The 18,045-nt window shown below is 46.1% G+C and overlaps 1 protein-coding gene and 1 pseudogene across 1 annotated transcript in view; one reads left to right on the top strand and one right to left on the bottom strand.

The window, feature by feature from the left end:
• The window catches only part of VWA3B (von Willebrand factor A domain containing 3B), a 216,764-nt gene that overhangs the window by 17,966 nt on the left and 180,753 nt on the right, over positions 1–18,045 (top strand). The window contains exons 4-6 of the mRNA XM_060309302.1: positions 7,704–7,954; positions 9,283–9,442; positions 16,194–16,363. Of these exons, the coding sequence (XP_060165285.1) occupies positions 7,704–7,954; positions 9,283–9,442; positions 16,194–16,363 (581 nt within the window). The remainder of the gene's footprint in view (positions 1–7,703; positions 7,955–9,282; positions 9,443–16,193; positions 16,364–18,045) is intronic.
• Positions 1,962–3,959, bottom strand: LOC115843140 (polyadenylate-binding protein 4-like; annotated as a pseudogene).

Genomic DNA, 18,045 nt, shown 5'->3' with positions numbered 1-18,045 from the left:
TCATCTGCCTTTGCTGATCTCTCTTTTCTTCTACCTAATTTCTCCCCCAGCCCAACCCAGTTTTCTCTGGAGTGTCTGAATTTTATCTAGATTTGTTGAATACAAATTTTTTTAATTTAATTTTTTATTAGAGTACATTGTTTATTAACATTGTTGTGTTAGTTTCAGGTGTACAAAGTGATTTAGTTATACATATACACATATCCATTCTTTTTCAGATTCTTTTCCCATATGTTATTACAGATGATTGAGTAGAGTTTCCTGTGTTATACAGTAGGTCCTTGTTGATTTTATATATAGTAGTGGGTATATGTTAATCCCAAACTCCTGATTTATCCTCCCCCCGCCACCTTCCCCCTTTGGTAACCATAAGTTTTTTCTCAAAGTCTTGTTGAGTCTGTTTCCGTTCTGTAAATAAGTCCATTTGTATCATTTTTTTAAATTCCACATATAAGTGATATCATATGATATTTGTCTTTCTTGTCTGACTTCACTTAGTATGATAATCTCTAGGTTGAATACAAATTTGATGTCATTTATGAAACGATACAATTCAACGCCAGATGCAAATATGATACAGATGCATTTTTTGTTATATTCATTCGTTTTATTTTTCAGATTCCACGTGATTACACAATATTTGTCTTTCTCTGTCTGACTTATTTCACTGAGCATAATATCCTCCAGATCCATCCATGTTGTTGCAAATGGCAAGCTTTCATTATTTTTTTATGGCTGAGTAATATTCTATTTATGGTTGAGTAAAATTCTGAGTAATATTCTATTCTATTGTGTGATATATGTATATATATATATATATATATCACATCTCCTTTATCCATTCATATGTTGATGAATACTTACGTTGCTTCCATAGCTTCCATTATCTGGCTACTGTAAATAATGCTGCTATGAACATTGGGCTGCATGCATACCTACGAATTAGCATTTTCATTTTATTTGGATATATACCCAGGAGAATTGCTGGATTATATGCCAGTTCTATTTTTAGTTTTTTGAAGAACTTCCATACTGTTTTTCATAGGGGCTGCACCAATTACATTTCCACCAACAGTGTAGGAGGGTTCCGTTTTCTCCATTTCCTGAGCATTTGTTATTTGTGGTCTTTTTTTTTTAAACATTTTTAAGGCTTTTCATCTCTATTTTTAAAAAAATTTTTTTTACTTTATTTTTTACTTTTGGCTGCATTGGGTCTTCCTTGCCATGCACGGGTTTTCTCTAGTTGCCGCAAGAGGGGGCTACTCTTCATCGCGGCGCGCGGGCTTCTCACTGCGGTGGCCTCTCTTGTTGCGGAGCACAGGCTCTAGGTGCGCGGGCTTAGCAGTTGTGGCTCTCGAGCTTTAGAGCACAGGCTCAGTAGTTGTGGCGCATGGGCTTAGTTGCTCCGCGGCATGTGGGATCCTCCCGGACTAGGGCTCGAACCCGTGTCCCCTGCATTGGCAGGCGGACTCCCAACCACTGCGCCACCAGGGAAGCCCTATTTGTGGTCTTTTTGATGATAGCCATTCTGACAGGTGTGAGCTGATATCTCATTGTGGTTTTGATTTGCATTTCTCTGATGATTAGTGACGTTGAGCATCTTTTCATGTGCCTGTTGACCATCTGTATGTCTTCTTTGGGAAAATGTCTATTTAGATCTTCTGCCCATTTTTTCCATTTTTTTTTTAATGGAGATTTTTTTCTTTATTGAGAAACTTGGGTAAGACTTGGGTACATCAAATAAAATCAATTTCTGGGGGGAAAAATCAAAACTCACAATAGAAAAAAAGAGTTAACACTGTCTGCGCCATATCAGAACCCAAAGAATATAATCTTTCAATTGAAAAATTCTAGGCGCTTCAGAATTGACCTTTTGATACAAAATGACCTACTAAATTTGCAATTTGTGGGTCTTGGTGTTGAGGTCCATAGGACGAGCTAGGGCATCTTCAAACCTTGAGCTGAATTCCATGAGGGGTTATTTGGCTTTTGAATCGGTTTGTCCTTGTCTAAGAGGTAGCAGCAGCAACAGCGCCCACCTTCTGGCCACCTTCTTTCTTGGCATAATGAGCCTGTAGGACCGCCACAGCTTCATCCACCTTGGAGCGGAGAGACTCAGGGACTCCAGCACGTGCAGCAGCTCCGAGCTGTCAATCTCCAGCAGCATCCCCGTAATCCTCCCGGCCAGGTTTGAGTGCATCATCTGGTTGAGCAGGAACAAACGTTCACCCAGCATCTGCTTCTGTTCCTGGGGGTGTGCTGCGGCCAGCATGGAGACGGTCAGCAGCTCCTGCCCTTGCATATGGACCACAAGCTGGGGTGCCTGCAGGGGCTGGATGGCTGGGTGAGGGCTGCGGACACTGGAGGCGTATTCGTAAGGTGCAACAGCCCGAGCAGCAGCGGCAGCAACAGCAGCACGCTAGGTTCTGCCCAGCTGCGGAAACACCTCCAGACTGGCAGCTGTCAGTCAGCCCTTGCTGGCGGCACCAGCCCCACCAAAGTCCATAGCCAAGCGGTCTGGGCACTCAGACCCGACTCTGAGTGGTAGTAGGGAGGCTGCGAGAAGCTGGAGCATTACCAGCTGGAGCCAGATGGCGAAGGGCTGGACGACGCCCAGACTGGCGTATAGCACTTGACATTCCTTAGAAGCCTTGAGGTCTCCCACCTTGCTGCCAGCGTGGATTAGGCCTCATCTGTGCTAACTGGTTAGGTAATATGGAGGTCTTCCCTGAGCCTGTGGAACTGCTGGCACAAGGTAGCCCCCAGCTGCAGGCTGGAACTGATTTCAGATGGCATTGGCAGGGAGCGCTCTTATCCCAACCACCCAATGCATATACTGGTAGGTCAGGTGAGCCTTTCTCTCTTCCTTTCTCTGGGCCAGGGCGACATACAGTGGCTTGGAGCCCATGATGCGTCCGTTCATCTCTGTGACTGCTTTGGTTGCCTCTTCAGGGGATGAGAAGCAGACAAAGCCAAACTCTTTGCTTCTCCCATCCTCCAGCATCACCTTAGCACTGGTGATTGATCCCAAAGGAGAAAACTCTTTCCTTAACTTCTCATCATCAATGGTCTCATCCAAGTTCTTAATGTAGAGATTCACCCTCTGACAGTGACTAATTCTCTCCTGTTTCAGCTGTTCAAATTTTCGCTTTAACTCGGCCTGCTGTTCCACTTTCTTCTGCGCACGGCCGACGAAAATGACTTTCCCACTGATTTCTTTTCCATTCATCTCTTCCACGGCCTTATTGGAATCCTCGTGCTTTATGTAACTCACAAAGCCAAAGCCTTTGGATTTCCCACTGGGATCTCTTGTCACCTTGACACTTACCAAACTGGCTGAATAGCTCTTTCAGACTCTCATCATCCACCTCTTACCCAGAGTTTTTCGTGAATTCCTTGGCTTTGGCTCCAAGCTCAGCTTCTCGCTCTTTTCGAGACTTGAACCTGCCCACAAACACTTTGTGGTCATCGAGGAGCATGCAGTTCATCTTCTCGATGGCCTTGTCGTCAGCTTCCTGGGTCTCGAAGTGGACAAAGACGGAACCCTTAGAGCCGTTCTCATCACACACTACCTTGCAGGACAGACTGTTTCCAAAAGCAGAAAAAGTATCATAAAGTGCCTTGTTGTCTATAGATTTGTCCAGGTTTTTGATGAAGACGCTTCCCACGCCAGATTTTCTCAAAGAGGGATCCCTCTGAGACTACATGTTACCGATTGGCTTTCTCTTAACCACATCAAAGTTCATGGTATCCAAAGCCCGCTCAGCGTCAGCCGGCTGCCGGAAGTTGACATACGCATAACCCAGGGAGTGGCGGGTGATCATATCGCGGCAGACCCAGACGGACAGCACAGGCCCCGCAGGACTGAACTTTTCGTTCAGCACGGCCTCGGTGACGTCTGAGTGCAGGTCACCCACGTACAGGGAGGCTATGGGGTAGCTGCTGGCTGCAGCGTTCATCTCCCCACCACCCTGAGCCCCGCCAGGAGGACTTCTTAGAGGGACCACACAGGACAAATGGGGTTTCTGCTCGGAGCCGTGGCCCGTGCCGCGGCTCACAGGTGGCAGTGAAGCTCAGAGAAGCTGGAGTGGGCTCCGCGGGCCGGAGAGGAGTCTGGGGGCGCCTCGGAGGAGACTGCCAAACCGCAGACAAAAGGCTCTCAAAAACAATATGGCCCTCCCTGGGAGTTTGCAATTTTCAGCTGTCCTGGTCTGGAAGCTCCCAATTTCAAAAAATGAAAAAAATTAAAACGGGGACTGTCCTCCAAATTACAAAAATTCTTCCAGAGGCAACCCCGTGGTGCCCACGGCGGCCTCCGGAACGTGCGTTTCTCTATAAATACAGGCCTCGGGCTCCTGGCGGTTTAAGATTACGGCAGCCCGGGAAAACGGGAAACCAAATATTTGTCGGTGCCGACTCTGCAAGCCCCCGGGCTGCCCGAGCGCGCAGGCGCCACCCACGCCAGGCAGACGAAGGGCAGCCCGGACACGTGCAGCGCGGAGGCCGGCGTGCGGGGAGCGGGTGCGGCGGGCTCGGGCTGCCACGCGGAGCGGCCGGGTGGCGTGCGGAAGTGCGTGGACGCGGGCGCGCGAGCGGCTCACCACCGGACCGACGGGCGGGGACCGACGGACGCCCGGGGGCGGCGGCGGCGGCGGCGGTGGCGTGGGGCAGGCCGGAAGCGTGCCAAAGTGACTTCCCCACGGGTTCTCTGAGGAGTATTCGCTCTTTCTTTTCTTTCTTTCTTTCTTTTTTTTTTTTTTTGCGGTACGCGGGCCTCTCACTGTTGTGGCCTCTCCCGTTGCGGAGCAACAGGCTCCGGACGCGCAGGCTCAGCGGCCATGGCTCACGGGCGCAGCCGCTCCGCGGCATGTGGGATCTTCCCGGACCAAGGCACGAACCCCTGCATCGGCAGGCAGACTCTCAACCACTGCGCCACCAGGGAAACTCTCTTTCTTTCTTTTTTAAAAGATTTAAAAGCGTTTCCGGATTTTTTTTCTTTTTTTATCTTTTACTGTTTTTTTTTTTTTTTCTTCAGGCTGCTAGGCCTGAAAGCGGCGGAGGCTGCGGCGACCCAGGGCGGAGAGTGAGTTGTTTGTTTTTTTGATATTGATTTGTATGACTCTATATTTTGGATATTAATCCCTTATCAGTCATATCATTTGCAAATATTTTCTCCCGTTCAGAAGGTTGTCTTTTCATTTTGCCAGTGGTTTCATATGTTGTGCAAAAGCTTTTCAGTTTAATTAGGTCCCATTTGTTCACTTTTGCTTTTGTTTCCTTTGCCTTAGGAGACAGATTCAAAAAGATATTGCTGCGATTTATGTCAAAGAGTGTTCTTCCTATGTTTTCCCCCAGGAGTTTTATGGTTTCCAGTATTACATTTAGGTCTTTAATTCATTTTGAGGTTATTTTTGTATGCGGTGTGAGAAAATATTCTAATTTTATTCTTTTACAAGTAGCTGTCTAGTTTTCCCAGCACCACTTATTGAAGAGAGTGTCTTTTCCCAATTGTATATTCTTGCCTCTTTTGCATAAATTAACTGACCATAAATGCATGGGTTTATTTCTGGGCTGTCTGTTCTGCGTCGTTGATCTATGTGTCTGTTTTTGTTCCAGTACCATACTGTTTTGATTGCTGGCTTTGTAGTATAGTCTGAAGTCAGGGAACATGATACCACCAGCTTTGTTCTTCTTTCTAAAGATTGCTTTGGCTATTCGCGGTCTTTTGTGTTTTCATACAAATTTTAAAATTATTTGTTCTAGTTCTGTGAAAAACGCCATTGGTGTTTTGATAAGGCTGGCATAAATATATAGGTTGCCTTGGGTAGTATGGTCATTTTAACAATATTAATTCTTGCAATCCATGAACACAGTATATCTTTCTATCTGTTTGTGTCATCTTTAATTTCTTTCATTAGTGTCTTAATAGTTTTCTGAGTACAGGTCTTTTACCTCCTTAGATTTATTCCTAGGTATTTTATTCTTTTTGATGTGATAGTAAATGGGATTGTTTTCTTAATTTCTCTTTCTGGTAGTTCATTGTTAGTGTATAGAACTACAACAAATTTCTGTATACTAATTTTGTATCCTGAATTCATTGATGAACTCTGGTAGTTTTTTGGTGGTGTCTTTAGGATTTTCTATGTATAGTATCATGTCATTTGCAAATAGTGACAGTTTTACTTCTTCCTTTCCAATTTGAATTCCTTTTATTTCTATTTTGTCTGATTGCTCTGGCTAAGACTTACAATACTATGTTGAATTAAAGTGGCAAGAGCAGGCATCCTGGTCTTGTTCCTGATCTTAGAGGAAATGCTTTCAGCTTTTCACCATCAAGTATGCTGTTAGCTATAGGTTTATCATATATGGCCTTTATTTTGTTGAAGTATGTTCCCTCTATATCCACTTTGTGGAGAGTTTTTTTTTTTTTTGTCATAAATGGATGTTAAGTTTTGTCAAAAACTTTTTCTGCATCCATTGAGATGATCATATGATTTTTATTCTTCAGTTTGTTAAAGTGGTGTATTGCATTTATTGATTTGCAGGTACTGAACCATCCTTGCATCTCTGGAATAAATCCCACTTGATCATGATATATGATCCTTTTAATGTATTTTTGGATTTGGTCTGCTAATATTTTGTTGAAGATTTTTGCATCTATGTGAATCAGTGATAAGCCTGTAATTTTCTCTTTTTGTGATAATCTGGTTTTGGTATCAGGGTGATGCTGGCCGAATGAGTTTGGAAGTGTTCTTTCCTTTGCAGTTTTTGTGGAATAGTTTGAGAAGGATAGGTGTTAACTCTTCCCTAAATGTTTGGTAGAATTCACCTGTGAAGCCATCTGGTTCTACATTTTTGTTTTGGGGGAGTTGTTGGGTTTTTTTTAATTACTGATTAAATTTCATTACTGATAATTGACCTGTTCATATTTTCTGTGTCTTCCTGGTTCCATCTGGGAGATTTGTGCATTTCTTCTAGGTTGTTCATTTTATTGGTGTATAGTTGTTCATAGCAATCTCTTATGATCCTTTGTATTTCTGTAATGTTGGTTGTAAGTTTTTCTTTTTCATTACTGGTTTTATTGATTTGGGCACTCTCTCTTTTTTTCTGTATGAGTCTGGCTAAAGGTTTATCAGTTTTGTTTATCTTTCAAAGAACCAACTCTTAGTTTCGTTGTTATTTTCTATTGCTTCTTTAGTCTCTATTTCATTTATTTCTGCTCTGATCTTTATGATTTCCTTCTTTCTACTAACTCCATGTTTTGTTTGTTCATCTTTTTCTAGTTCCTTTAGGAACTTTTTTCCCCTCTGCCTTTGCTAATCTCTCTTTTCTTCTACCTAATTTCTTAAAGTACCCCTGAGCATTTTCAGATAAAAATAATTCTGTAACTAGAAAGGTTAAACACAGTCTGGAAACACGTTTTTTTAAAAAGAGTGCTATATTTTTGAATAGATTTCATCACCATGTTTCCTTCTATGGGGAATTATCCAAGGGTTTTTCAGTTGAAGGATTGGAAGACTTCCTCCTGGATTATGTGGAGTTTGAAGGATCATCTGTGAAACTGTTATTAATGTACAGTTCTTGATGGCATAGCCCATGACTCAGTGGGCCCTATTGTTCCTGGCTGCATTGTGGTTCAAATGACTTGATTTGGTGTGCTTTTATTAATTTTATTTTATTTTGTTACTTTTATTTTCATTAAGTTGACAGCCAAATCAGAACTGATCTATCAGTATGTGGAACACTTAACACAAGCTGTGGAGAGCTACAAGCAGCGGATGGACTGGCTCACCAGCAACAGCCGGCAGATATTTGGTGTCATCTTGGAACAGTGCATCACCATAGTGCTGGATTGTGGCGGCATGCTGGAGGAGGAGCTTAATCTGTGCCAAGATGCTCTAATCATGGTCCTCCAGGAGCAGGTGGCTCACATAGCCAAGTTCAATATCATATGGTGAGTTCCCATAGGAAAGGAGTATTTCCCTGAAACTTCATGAGGAATTTTCATGTATTTGGAGTTAAGGAGCATAACTAACACAGTTAGATCTGTGGGGAGGGAGGAGCTATAATCTTGTAATTTCCTAGAATATATCATTCCAGCAGAAAACCCACAATGAGTAAATCTTAAAAACTTTTATCTGCTTTGTATATGGCATCTTAGTTTTCAAATTAGAAGATACTTTAAAACATTGTTTTCTTCAGTGTATGGTATGGCAAGGTCAAAATATAAGAATAGAAATTCTTAAAATTAAAATTCCTTCATACGTTTTAGACTTTAGGTTCAATAATGAATTCCAGTGTCACAAATTTCACTGCTTTTCAGATTGAGTTTGCAGCTGATATTGATTTCCCCTGTAAGTTGACCCCCTTTAATCAGAACAACAGGTGGCTGGCTTTATAGACTTTCCCATATTTCAGATTTTTCACAATCAATTTTTTACAGATTCTTGTATTCAAGAGAATTTGGACTTCAGCACTGACTTCTCATGTGGAACAGTGACTGTACTTCCCTGACAGAAAACATCTGGATGAGAGGGACATCTATCTAATTGAGTTTTTCTTTTTTAAATCTTTTTTTTTTTTTTTTTGGTGGTATGCGGGCCTCTCACTGTTGTGGCCTCTCCCGTTGCGGAGCACAGGCTCCGGACACGCAGGCTCAGCGGCCATGGCTCACGGACCCAGCCGCTCCGCGGCATGTGGGATCTTCCTGGACCAGGGCACGAGCCCGTGTCCCCTGAATCGGCAGGCAGACTCTCAACCACTGCGCCACCAGGGAAGCCCTAAACCTTCCTGTTTATGAAAATAACTTTCCTCAATAATTTTTTTGACATTAAAAATTTTTTATTGAAATATAGTTGATTTACAATGTGGTGTTAGTTTCAGGTATACAGCAAAGTGATTCAGTTTTATATATGTATACACATATATTCCTTTTTAGATTCTTTTCCATTATAGGTTATTACAAGATATTGAGTGTAGTTCCCTGTGCACGTTCCTCAGTAATTTTAATGCAATTGTTGATGTTCGAATTTTTGAGATTTTTAAATTCTCCTGTAAGCATTGTTTTTCCCAGTCAGTACAGCTTATGGAAGGCCATAGTGCTTTGGAAACCTGCCTTAAACAGCTCGCCTGTTTTCTCGGTAACTTTGAGAGGGCTGGGAGCTGTGTTTTCTTTCTCTCAGCTCTGGTGACATTGGGTGTCTTGCTGTTCGTAGCTGTGAGACTGAGGGCTGACAGCTACGTCGAGCACTGCCAGTGACAGCCCCATGCGGTCCCTTTCAGGGTTTCTCAAGAGCCTGTGAAATGGCAGGAAGGTGCTGTTCCTGTGACTGCACAATCCATAGCCGCTGCCATCAGCTGGGTTGAGAAATCGCCTTTTGAGCTGGCTCTGAGCCAGACTAGCCGCTTAGACGCTCTGCTGGAGGCGGGGAGAGACGAATCGGTAAGTGTGTGTCTGTGTCTGCTCCCACGTCACTCAGTATCCGCATACTGCCTTCCAGCCGAGCTTGGGCCCTTCCAATTGCATCCCACAGAGACTGCATCCTTGGCATTCAAGAGCCCCAGCAGTCTTAATCCTGTTCACCTCTGAATTTGGAACCAATTGATAAATAGGTGACAGGCCCCAGATGGGGATCAAAAGAGCATCTCTGGTGATGGCAGGACTGGACCAACCAAAATGAGACTCTCACGCCTGAGCCTGGCTGGGCTTCCCCTAGGGGGCTTCATTGGGGCCGCAGGGCAGGCCCTCATTTAGCCGCTGCCAGGAGAGCCACGTGCTGCCCACAGCCCCCGAGCATCGAGAAAGGAAGGGAGTGAGGCCGTGAGTGTGCACCTCTAACGCTTCAGTTCCACTCTTGCTCTCCTGGCAATTAGATAAACCCATCTCTTACGGGAGGAGAGGTTGGAAGACTCGTCACTGAACCTTGAGGATGAGGAAATAGGGTTTCCCAGCATCCATGCTCTGAATCTTTCCCAGTTCCTCTTCTTCACAGATGGGTCCATCATGTGCTTTCCAAGGTGAAGTGTATCCCAGTCAGTGTGTCATCCGTTCCTGAATGCTGATGCATTCACATAAGCTTTTTGATAGGGACCTTTCGGATATAAAGCTTTACCTGGAAGCAGTGATTCACTGGTGGTGTTTTATATCTCTTTTAGCCACAAGAGTGTGTGTTTTTGTGAGCAGCTCTAATGGTGGGACTGTTAAGGGTAGTGACAGGCTAGAGAGGAAGTACTCTGGGCACATGAGGTCCTTGGGCCAGCCTTACTCCCCAGGTAGGCATAGGTCTGCTTTCTTTTGGGATACAGGTGCTTAACTAATCCTTACTAATTGATTAATATTAATTAATACTTAATTGCTTCTTCTACTCTGGAATCCCGGGGATTCTGCAGGTTTCAAGCTTTACTCTGCCGCATTAAGAAGTCCTTTCTTGGGCAAGGTGGCCATGTGCTGGCACCTTCAAAGGAGAGCTCCCAGTGGTCACCAGACTGTGTTTATTGATACTGAGGGTGATGGTTTGAAATTGGAAACATACTGTTTATCCTCAGAAACCCAGAGGAACAAATGTTTCCCATTAAAGAAGAATGAAATGCAAGCAACTTTGTTCTTTGGCCTTTTAAGTTTGTTTTAACATCTGTAAAAATTCAAATGTCTGGACACCTTAATAAGCATTCAAGAAATGGAATATTTCACAGGCTCTTGGACGTGTGTGTGTGTGTGTGTGTGTGTGTGTGTGCACGTGTGCGCACGTACATGGGTGCTCTCCTTCTTTGTCTGTTTACCTGGCTCCCCGGTCATAGGTGGCTCTGGCAACCTGACCTGACTGCAAGATTTCCTGGTGACCTTGACTTTCTGTTTTACTTCCCTCTGGTTTGTATGTCTCCTTTCTCTGGGGGTTTTTTCCCTATCCCAGGGTATGTGTAACAATTTAGTGAGTTCCAGGGAAGTTCTGTAGAAGAGGAATAACCAAGAAAGAAGCTTCCAGGCACTGGTCATCAAATGTCACGCGAAAACTCTTGAGAAGAGACCACGGGGTATGAAAGATGCTAAACATATTCAGACCGTGGTATTCTCCACCCAGAGCTTATATCTGGCTGTGGTCCTGAGGAAGCGTTTAGTAGATGCAACTGCCTCCCATATAAAAATGCCATGCTCTGTGTCTTACGAGGAGCAAAGAAAAGCATGCACGGGGACTTCCCTGGCAGTCCAGTGATTAAGACTCCGCGCTTCCACTGCAGGGGGCATGGGTCTGATCCCTGGTTGGGGAACTAAGATCCTGCATATCTTGCGGAGCGGCCAAAAGCAACCCCAGAAAAGCATGCATGTGTTAGGGGTGGGGAGAGAAACGGTTCCCTTAAAGACCCGCTGCTCTGCCCTGAGCCCCTCACGTCCACCCCAGTGAGTTTCCAGTTGGTCCATGTGGCTGCAGTTTGCTATGAACGGAAAGGATTTAAAGCTTAAGAAGTGTCTTGAACAGTAAATCTAAAACCCCAGCCTTTTCCTGCTCACGATAACCTGCTTTGAGTTTTCATCTCCCTCCGTGAGTGGATCCTGAGAGGAAGCAAGACAGTGGGTATTGTCTCGTGTTCAAAGATTAACAGGGAAGTGGGTTTTTGTACCCGTTCCACGTGAAGAGGGAGGGCTGACTGATGGGCTTGGTTACGATGGGGGAGGATGCCCAGAGCCCACTGGCCTCCAGGACTGGTCTTTGTAACCATGGGTGGGCCAGGAAGGTTTACCAGAGACAGATGACAGAGCGTGAGCCTTCGGGTCCAGGAAGAGCCCGGGCCGAGTGTGGGTCTGTTTAAATCGTGTATCTCATAGTGGCGCACGAAGAGCACTGTTGATGGATGAATTACTGGTGTACCCTGTAAAAAAGAACCTGGTGCATGGGAAGGAGGAGGTGTTTAGAGCGGCTGGTGTTGCCTTCAGAGCCCAGGCATGTGTCTGGCACAGGGTTTCTACTCTGCAGCGTCCTCTGGTCTCTGGATGCGTCTTTTGGAAGTTGGTAGCTTCCCTGGCCTTTTTGAGGAGGGGTGCTGTGTCAGGGGGCCCTGGATGGCCAGCTGACCCAGGACGAGAAGGGTCCTTAGGAAGGAGATGGCTGTTTACCCAAGGCCCCAATTCCCAGCTACCTAAGGGAGGGACCTGCCTTCTGCTTTCAAAGGCGCCTGTATTTCTCCTTGCGTTCTCTCATCCTCTCTTCCATCTACCCGATAGGCACAAATTTGTTTACTTGTTTTTAAAAAAGTCATATTCACTGAGAGACTAGGTGGGTGAATTAGAGGCAGACCCCCATGATTCCATAAGGAACCTTCACCACTGAACAGTGAGCAGAAGGCCTGGCCACATCGGTCATGACCCTGGCACTTCATTTTCCTCCTTGCTGCGGCTCAGACAGGCATCACATCTTTTCATCTTTGCCTTAGCATTGCCTAGCAATGGCAGTGCCTAGCATGGGCTCGATAAATGTTTGTTGAACAGTGAAGGAATAGAAAGGAAATAATGTCAATATTCTTGAGATTGGGGGTTAGATGTGGATCCAAGAGATTCCCATCCCCAAGCTATGGTCCGGATTTGAGTTTTTTTGAATTGAAGGGAGGTGGTCTGCATGGGACCAGGTGGGTGAATTTGCTGAGCCTTGTATGCCTGTGATGGGGATGTTGGGTTGGAATAGGGATCCTGAAGCCCAGGAGGCCGGAACGTTGGTGGTGGTTAATGATGTTAGGAGGAATCTGAGAAGGGAGCTGGGGCAAGGGGCAGTCACCACCTTGGGTGGGTGGGGCGGTCAGAAAATCCAAATGGGCTGAACCAGGGAGGGCGGCCACAGGCACAGGGAAGATCTGGAAGTTAGATCCAAGCTCTGGAGTTGGTCAGCACTGTTGTAATGGTCAAAGTTGCATGAAGGAGAAGACAGAATTTGCTGGACCTCTCACTGCTGTTCCGGTTGACTTTCATTTTTGTTTCCTAGCAAAGTGGGAATTTTTACACCCAGAGGCCTTGGGAGCTTCTGACAGGCTGGAGCAGATGGCGGGCAGAGTGGAAGCAGCTGCTCCCAGTTTGGTTCTTCTTTTCCCCAAAACCCATGGCTGGGAAGATGGCAAGACCTCCTTGGTCAGGCGGATTGCAGGTTACCTTGGGAAGCTGCAGAACATGTGGCCCGACAGAATAAGACATATCAAGTGAAAACATAAAGGCTCCAACCTATTTCACGTAGTATAAAGTGGCAAGAGTTTTTGAGTCATGGTTAAATAGCTGCATGGAACCCAAATATTTTCTATGTCTGGTGTTATCAAATTTGGTACAAATCAGCATTTAAGGTGATGCTGGTCAGTGAAGAAGCTGCTCCAGGTCCCCTTGCCCTCAAGGAGCACAGAGGTCCTGGTTAAGGAGTGAGGATTCCCATGAGGGTAATTCCCTTGAGCCAGACAACCTCCTGGACCCAACTTTTGGTCAGTGGTAGTGAGATTGGGGGTAGGAGCCTTGGATGCTGTGGGGACCAAGAAAATGAAAACAGTGCCCACCCCTGGCCACCTTCTTGTTGCATGATCTCGCCTCTCCAGTTCTGGGATTCACCATCATCTCTAACACGCGAGGACCAGTCTTGCCATGATGAGCTGACAGAGTGCAGTGGCTGAAAAAAGCAAGGACAGAAGTTCGTGAGGTCAGGCAGGCTGGGTTCACTGGCTGCTCACCCGGGTCAAATAACCTGTCCAGGCCTCAGTGTCTTCATCTGTAAACTGGGCATGATAACAAGAATTCAAATTTATGTTAGCTTATCATCCCCAATAGCAGACGACCTCAAAGCCATTTCACTTTCAAAGGCATTTTGCCAAATTTGGGGGGATAGTAGCAGGTAGCATATTTATCGTCCTCTTTGTTTTTCTAAATGTCATTATGCGAGCAGAAAGGAGAGGCAGAAAGGCAGTCTGCAGATGGTGGTGAGGTAGCTGGTCTCTGGGAGAGCATACTCCTGGAAATCTGGAGCACAGATAACTGAGAGTTGACCGAAAACACAGGCAACTAAGAAGCTGAGTAAGGACCTTAGTGAGTAGTGAATAACCCCATAGCCTTAATTAATGAAGGAAAGGAAATCCTGACTCACTGCTGGCTATAGCAATTTCTGGTTTGCTGAAGTCTCGAGGGAAAAAACATCTCTGTGTGAGGATTTCAGGCTCTTGGGTTATTGCCAGAGCAAAGAAGCTGTCTCCACAGCATGCGGTGGAGACAGAGGGAGTCAGAAGCTGCCGACAGACCAGCCAGAGTTGTTTGTCCTCACTCACTTCCCTGTTGATCTACCAAACCCTAGAATATACTCCCTGGGTCTGTTCCCCTGTCTTGAGCCATGTGTGTTCTTAGACCCTCTGAGAGGATGAAGCTGTCCTCATGCTAAACTTGGGCACCAGCACAGCTGGAAAACTAGTAACTGCAGCTCACTGGAGCCTATTGAAGACGTCTTACAGAAGGTAATGTCTAACACCAGGAAGAGAACAACATAGAATGCATTTTCTGGAAGAACAGTATTAGTTGTATAATTAGGAATCTGGAGAACACTTTCTTCCTCCTGTCAGTGTGTTTTCTGCTTCTCAGTGACTGACTGGGAGAAATGTTCAACCTTCCTCAGTCTTTACCTCCCATGAGGTACTTCTGAAAATCAGGGACTTTGTGATGAAGGGCCTGAGAGAGAGAGTCACGGGGGCAGGAAGACTCTTTGTGCCCAGCCTGGGGAGGAATGTTGCTGAAGTAGGCTGGGCTCAGCTCCCACCCCGGCGGTCTCCTAACTCCCAGCCGGGCCCCTCTGCCACCCTCTCCCCACCTGCCTTCTTGGGCACAGCCTGCCCCCTGCTGCCACAGACGGGGTGTCCTAAGCAGCTGGGAGCTGACCCTCAGCCCACCTCTCTCTGGGCCAGGTAGCTTTAAGTCCCAGCTTTGAAGGCAAGGTGAGGTAATTGACTATTTACCGTCAGCTAACTGGGGATGTGTGATTAGAAGCTCATGAATCCTAAAGGGCTGGTGACATCTGTTTATCCCTTAAAACACAATACAGGGACTCCCCTGGTGGTCCAGTGGCTAAGACTCCCCTCTCCCAATGCAGGGGCCCACACTTGATCCCTGGTCAGGGAACTAGATCCCACATGCATGCCGCAACTAAGAGTTTGCATGCCACAACTAAGACCCGGCGCAGCCGAATATATAAATATTTAAAAAAATACAGTATATTTTCTGGGGGTTTCTGCCCCGTTATCTGTGGAGACAATCACTTAGGCTGCTGTTAGGGGCAGGTTTAGGTGATATGTGTTCCTGGCTCTACCTGTGGTTTTACTTTGTGTGATTAATATACATACCTAAGCGTATGCCATCTCGTTGAAGCTCAGTCATGAAGTCAGCTGCATAATCTCCCTTTTCACAAGTGAAGAAACTGAACCTAAACCACTTGCCCGAGGTTACAGAACTCCTCAGTGGCAGGGGAGACCCTTAGAGCAGTGTGGTTAAGGGTGAGGCCCAGTGGATGGCATCGACATCTTTACATTAAGCAGGGCATCGTCTCCTACCTGGGTGAGGTATGCATCTCCCAGGTTCCTGGTTTAAAGCTGGGGTGTGTGTGTGTGTGTGTGTGTGTGTGTGTGCGTGTGCGTGTGCGTGCGCGCGCGCGTGTGCGTGTGTGTGTGTGTGTGTTTCCTGACTCCTGGCCTGGCGTGGCTCCTGACTGGCCGTGTGAAGGCAGGACAGCCTCACCTCCCCAGGCGAGTGTGTGTCCCGGAGGTGAGACCAGCTGGGAATATGCCCTCCTTCCCACACGCAGCCTCAGACGGAGGATGCCTGAGCCGGCCCTGCAGAACTCTGGCACCGCCATAGGGAATGGCTAATAAGCTTCCTGCCCCCAGTGGCCGGCCGACACTTCCTTCATTCGTGGACTTGCATAACTTATTCGTGGGCTCGGAGGAAGCTCTTCTCCAAATCCACCAACCATATCCTTCCCATGCAAAGCCTGACACTTCTTAGCACCGGGCCTTGAATGTCTTACTTCCTGACTTTGGCCCCAACACATCGTCATGAAACATTGAGCGGTGCTGCTCTTCTCTCTGCCCGCTTATTTTTTTAAAGAGGCAGGTTTATAGAGAGTATATTGCCGATGAGTCTGGTTCACAGCTGGGGTGCCTCAGGGAAATAAACTGTTGGTATCACTGTTCTGCAGGTTGAATCCATTTATTACTTTGTGGTGGGGGATGTTCCAGAGGAATCCAAGGAGCTTCTCCTTCAGGGGGCTTTGGAGGTCCCATATCCTGTCCACATGGTGTCCTTCAATGCCAGACGAGAGGGCACGACAGCTTTCTTAAAGGATCTGAGTGCCAAGACCCGAAGCAGGTAGGCAGAAAAGGTGCTCTGGGAAGACTGCGAGCGAGCTGCGTGCTTGCCTGTAGTCGACAGTGGGTCTTGATTCCTAGCGGTCTTCCTGACCAGTCGGTTGCTGTGTTCTCCTCTTTCCAGTAGTCTTTAGTCTCCATTCACCTTTGCTCCTCTACCTGGCATTAATCTTGACTTTTTTTTGTGACGCTTTGACATTTTGGGGTCTTGCTGACCCTGGACAGACCGCGCCTCCCAGGTTAGCTGATTCGTAAAGACAGTTAAAAGACTCACCCGGGACGGAATGCACCTTTTATGTGCAAACTAACAAATCCAGCCCACACTCTCAATCCAGGCTCTCGTACCCTAAACGCTGTCTGTCCCCTGTCGCAGTCACCCCAGTCACCCCAGGTACCAGACAGCTCAGGACAGCCCCTACACTCCAGCACCCGCTGAAATCATTCAAAGTAGCCAATCCTAAGCCTGCTTACTCTGCCTCACCCATTTCTTTCTGCAGGATCCACAAGAAAGACTTGCCCATGTTTTCCCCTTGTTCTCTCTGCTTCCTGACCAAACCTGGGGCTTCCCTGTGAGGCCCTGTGTGGTGTGGCATGCCCCCATCTCTTTGGAAAAATATTAGTTCTGGCTGCCACAAGAAAACACCACAGACTGGGTGGCTTAAATGACATATTTATTTCTCACAATTCTGAAGGCTGGGAAGTCCAAGATCAAGGTGCTAGCAGATTCTGTTTCTGGTGAGAAATCTCTTTCTCTCTTGTAGGCAGCTGCCCTGTTGCTGTGTCCTTCCATCCTTCCATGGAGGACAGAGAGAGACAGAGAGACAGAGACAGAGAGAGAGAGAGGGAGACACAGACAGAGAGACAGAGAGAGAGGGCATGTAAACTCTTTGGTGTCTCTTCTTAAAAGGATACCAGTCCTATTGGATCAGGGCCCCACCCCTATGACCTCATTTAACCTTAATTACCTTCTTGTAAGTCCTGTCTCCAAATAAAATCCCATTGAAGATTAAGGCTTCAACACAGATATTTGGGGAGGTGATGGGCGGGGGCACAATTCACTCCATAGCAGAAACTGTGAGTGGCAAACTATCTTTTCTTTTTTTTAACATCTTTATTGGAGTATAATTGCTTTACAATGGTGTGTTAGTTTCTGTTTTATAACAAAGTGAATCAGCTATACATATACATATATTCCCATATCTCCTCCCTCTTGCGTCTCCCTCCCACCCTCCCTATCCCACCCCTCTAGGTGGGCACAAAGCACTGAGCTGATCTCCCTGTGCTATGGGGCTGCTTCCCACTAGCTATCTGTTTTACATTTGGTAGTATATATAAGTCCATGCCACTCTCTCACTTCATCCCAGCTTACCCCTCCCCCTCCCCATATCCTCAAATCCATTCTCTACTTCTGCATCCTTATTCCTGTCCTGCCCCTAGGTTCTTAAGAACCTTTTTTTTTTTTTAGATTCCATATATATGTATTAGCATATGGTTTTTGTTTTCCTCTTTCTGACTTACTTCACTCTGTATGACAAACTGTAGGTTCATCCACCTCACTACAAATAACTCAATTAAGTTTCTTTTTTATGGCTGAGTAATATTCCATTGTATATATGTACCACATCTTCTTTATCCATTCATCTGTTGATAGACACTTAGGTTGCTTCCATGTCCTGGCTCTTG

This window comes from Globicephala melas, chromosome 12, assembly GCF_963455315.2.
Source record: "Globicephala melas chromosome 12, mGloMel1.2, whole genome shotgun sequence".
Lineage (NCBI taxonomy): Eukaryota > Metazoa > Chordata > Mammalia > Artiodactyla > Delphinidae > Globicephala > Globicephala melas.
This window is presented reverse-complemented; position numbering and strand designations above follow the sequence as displayed.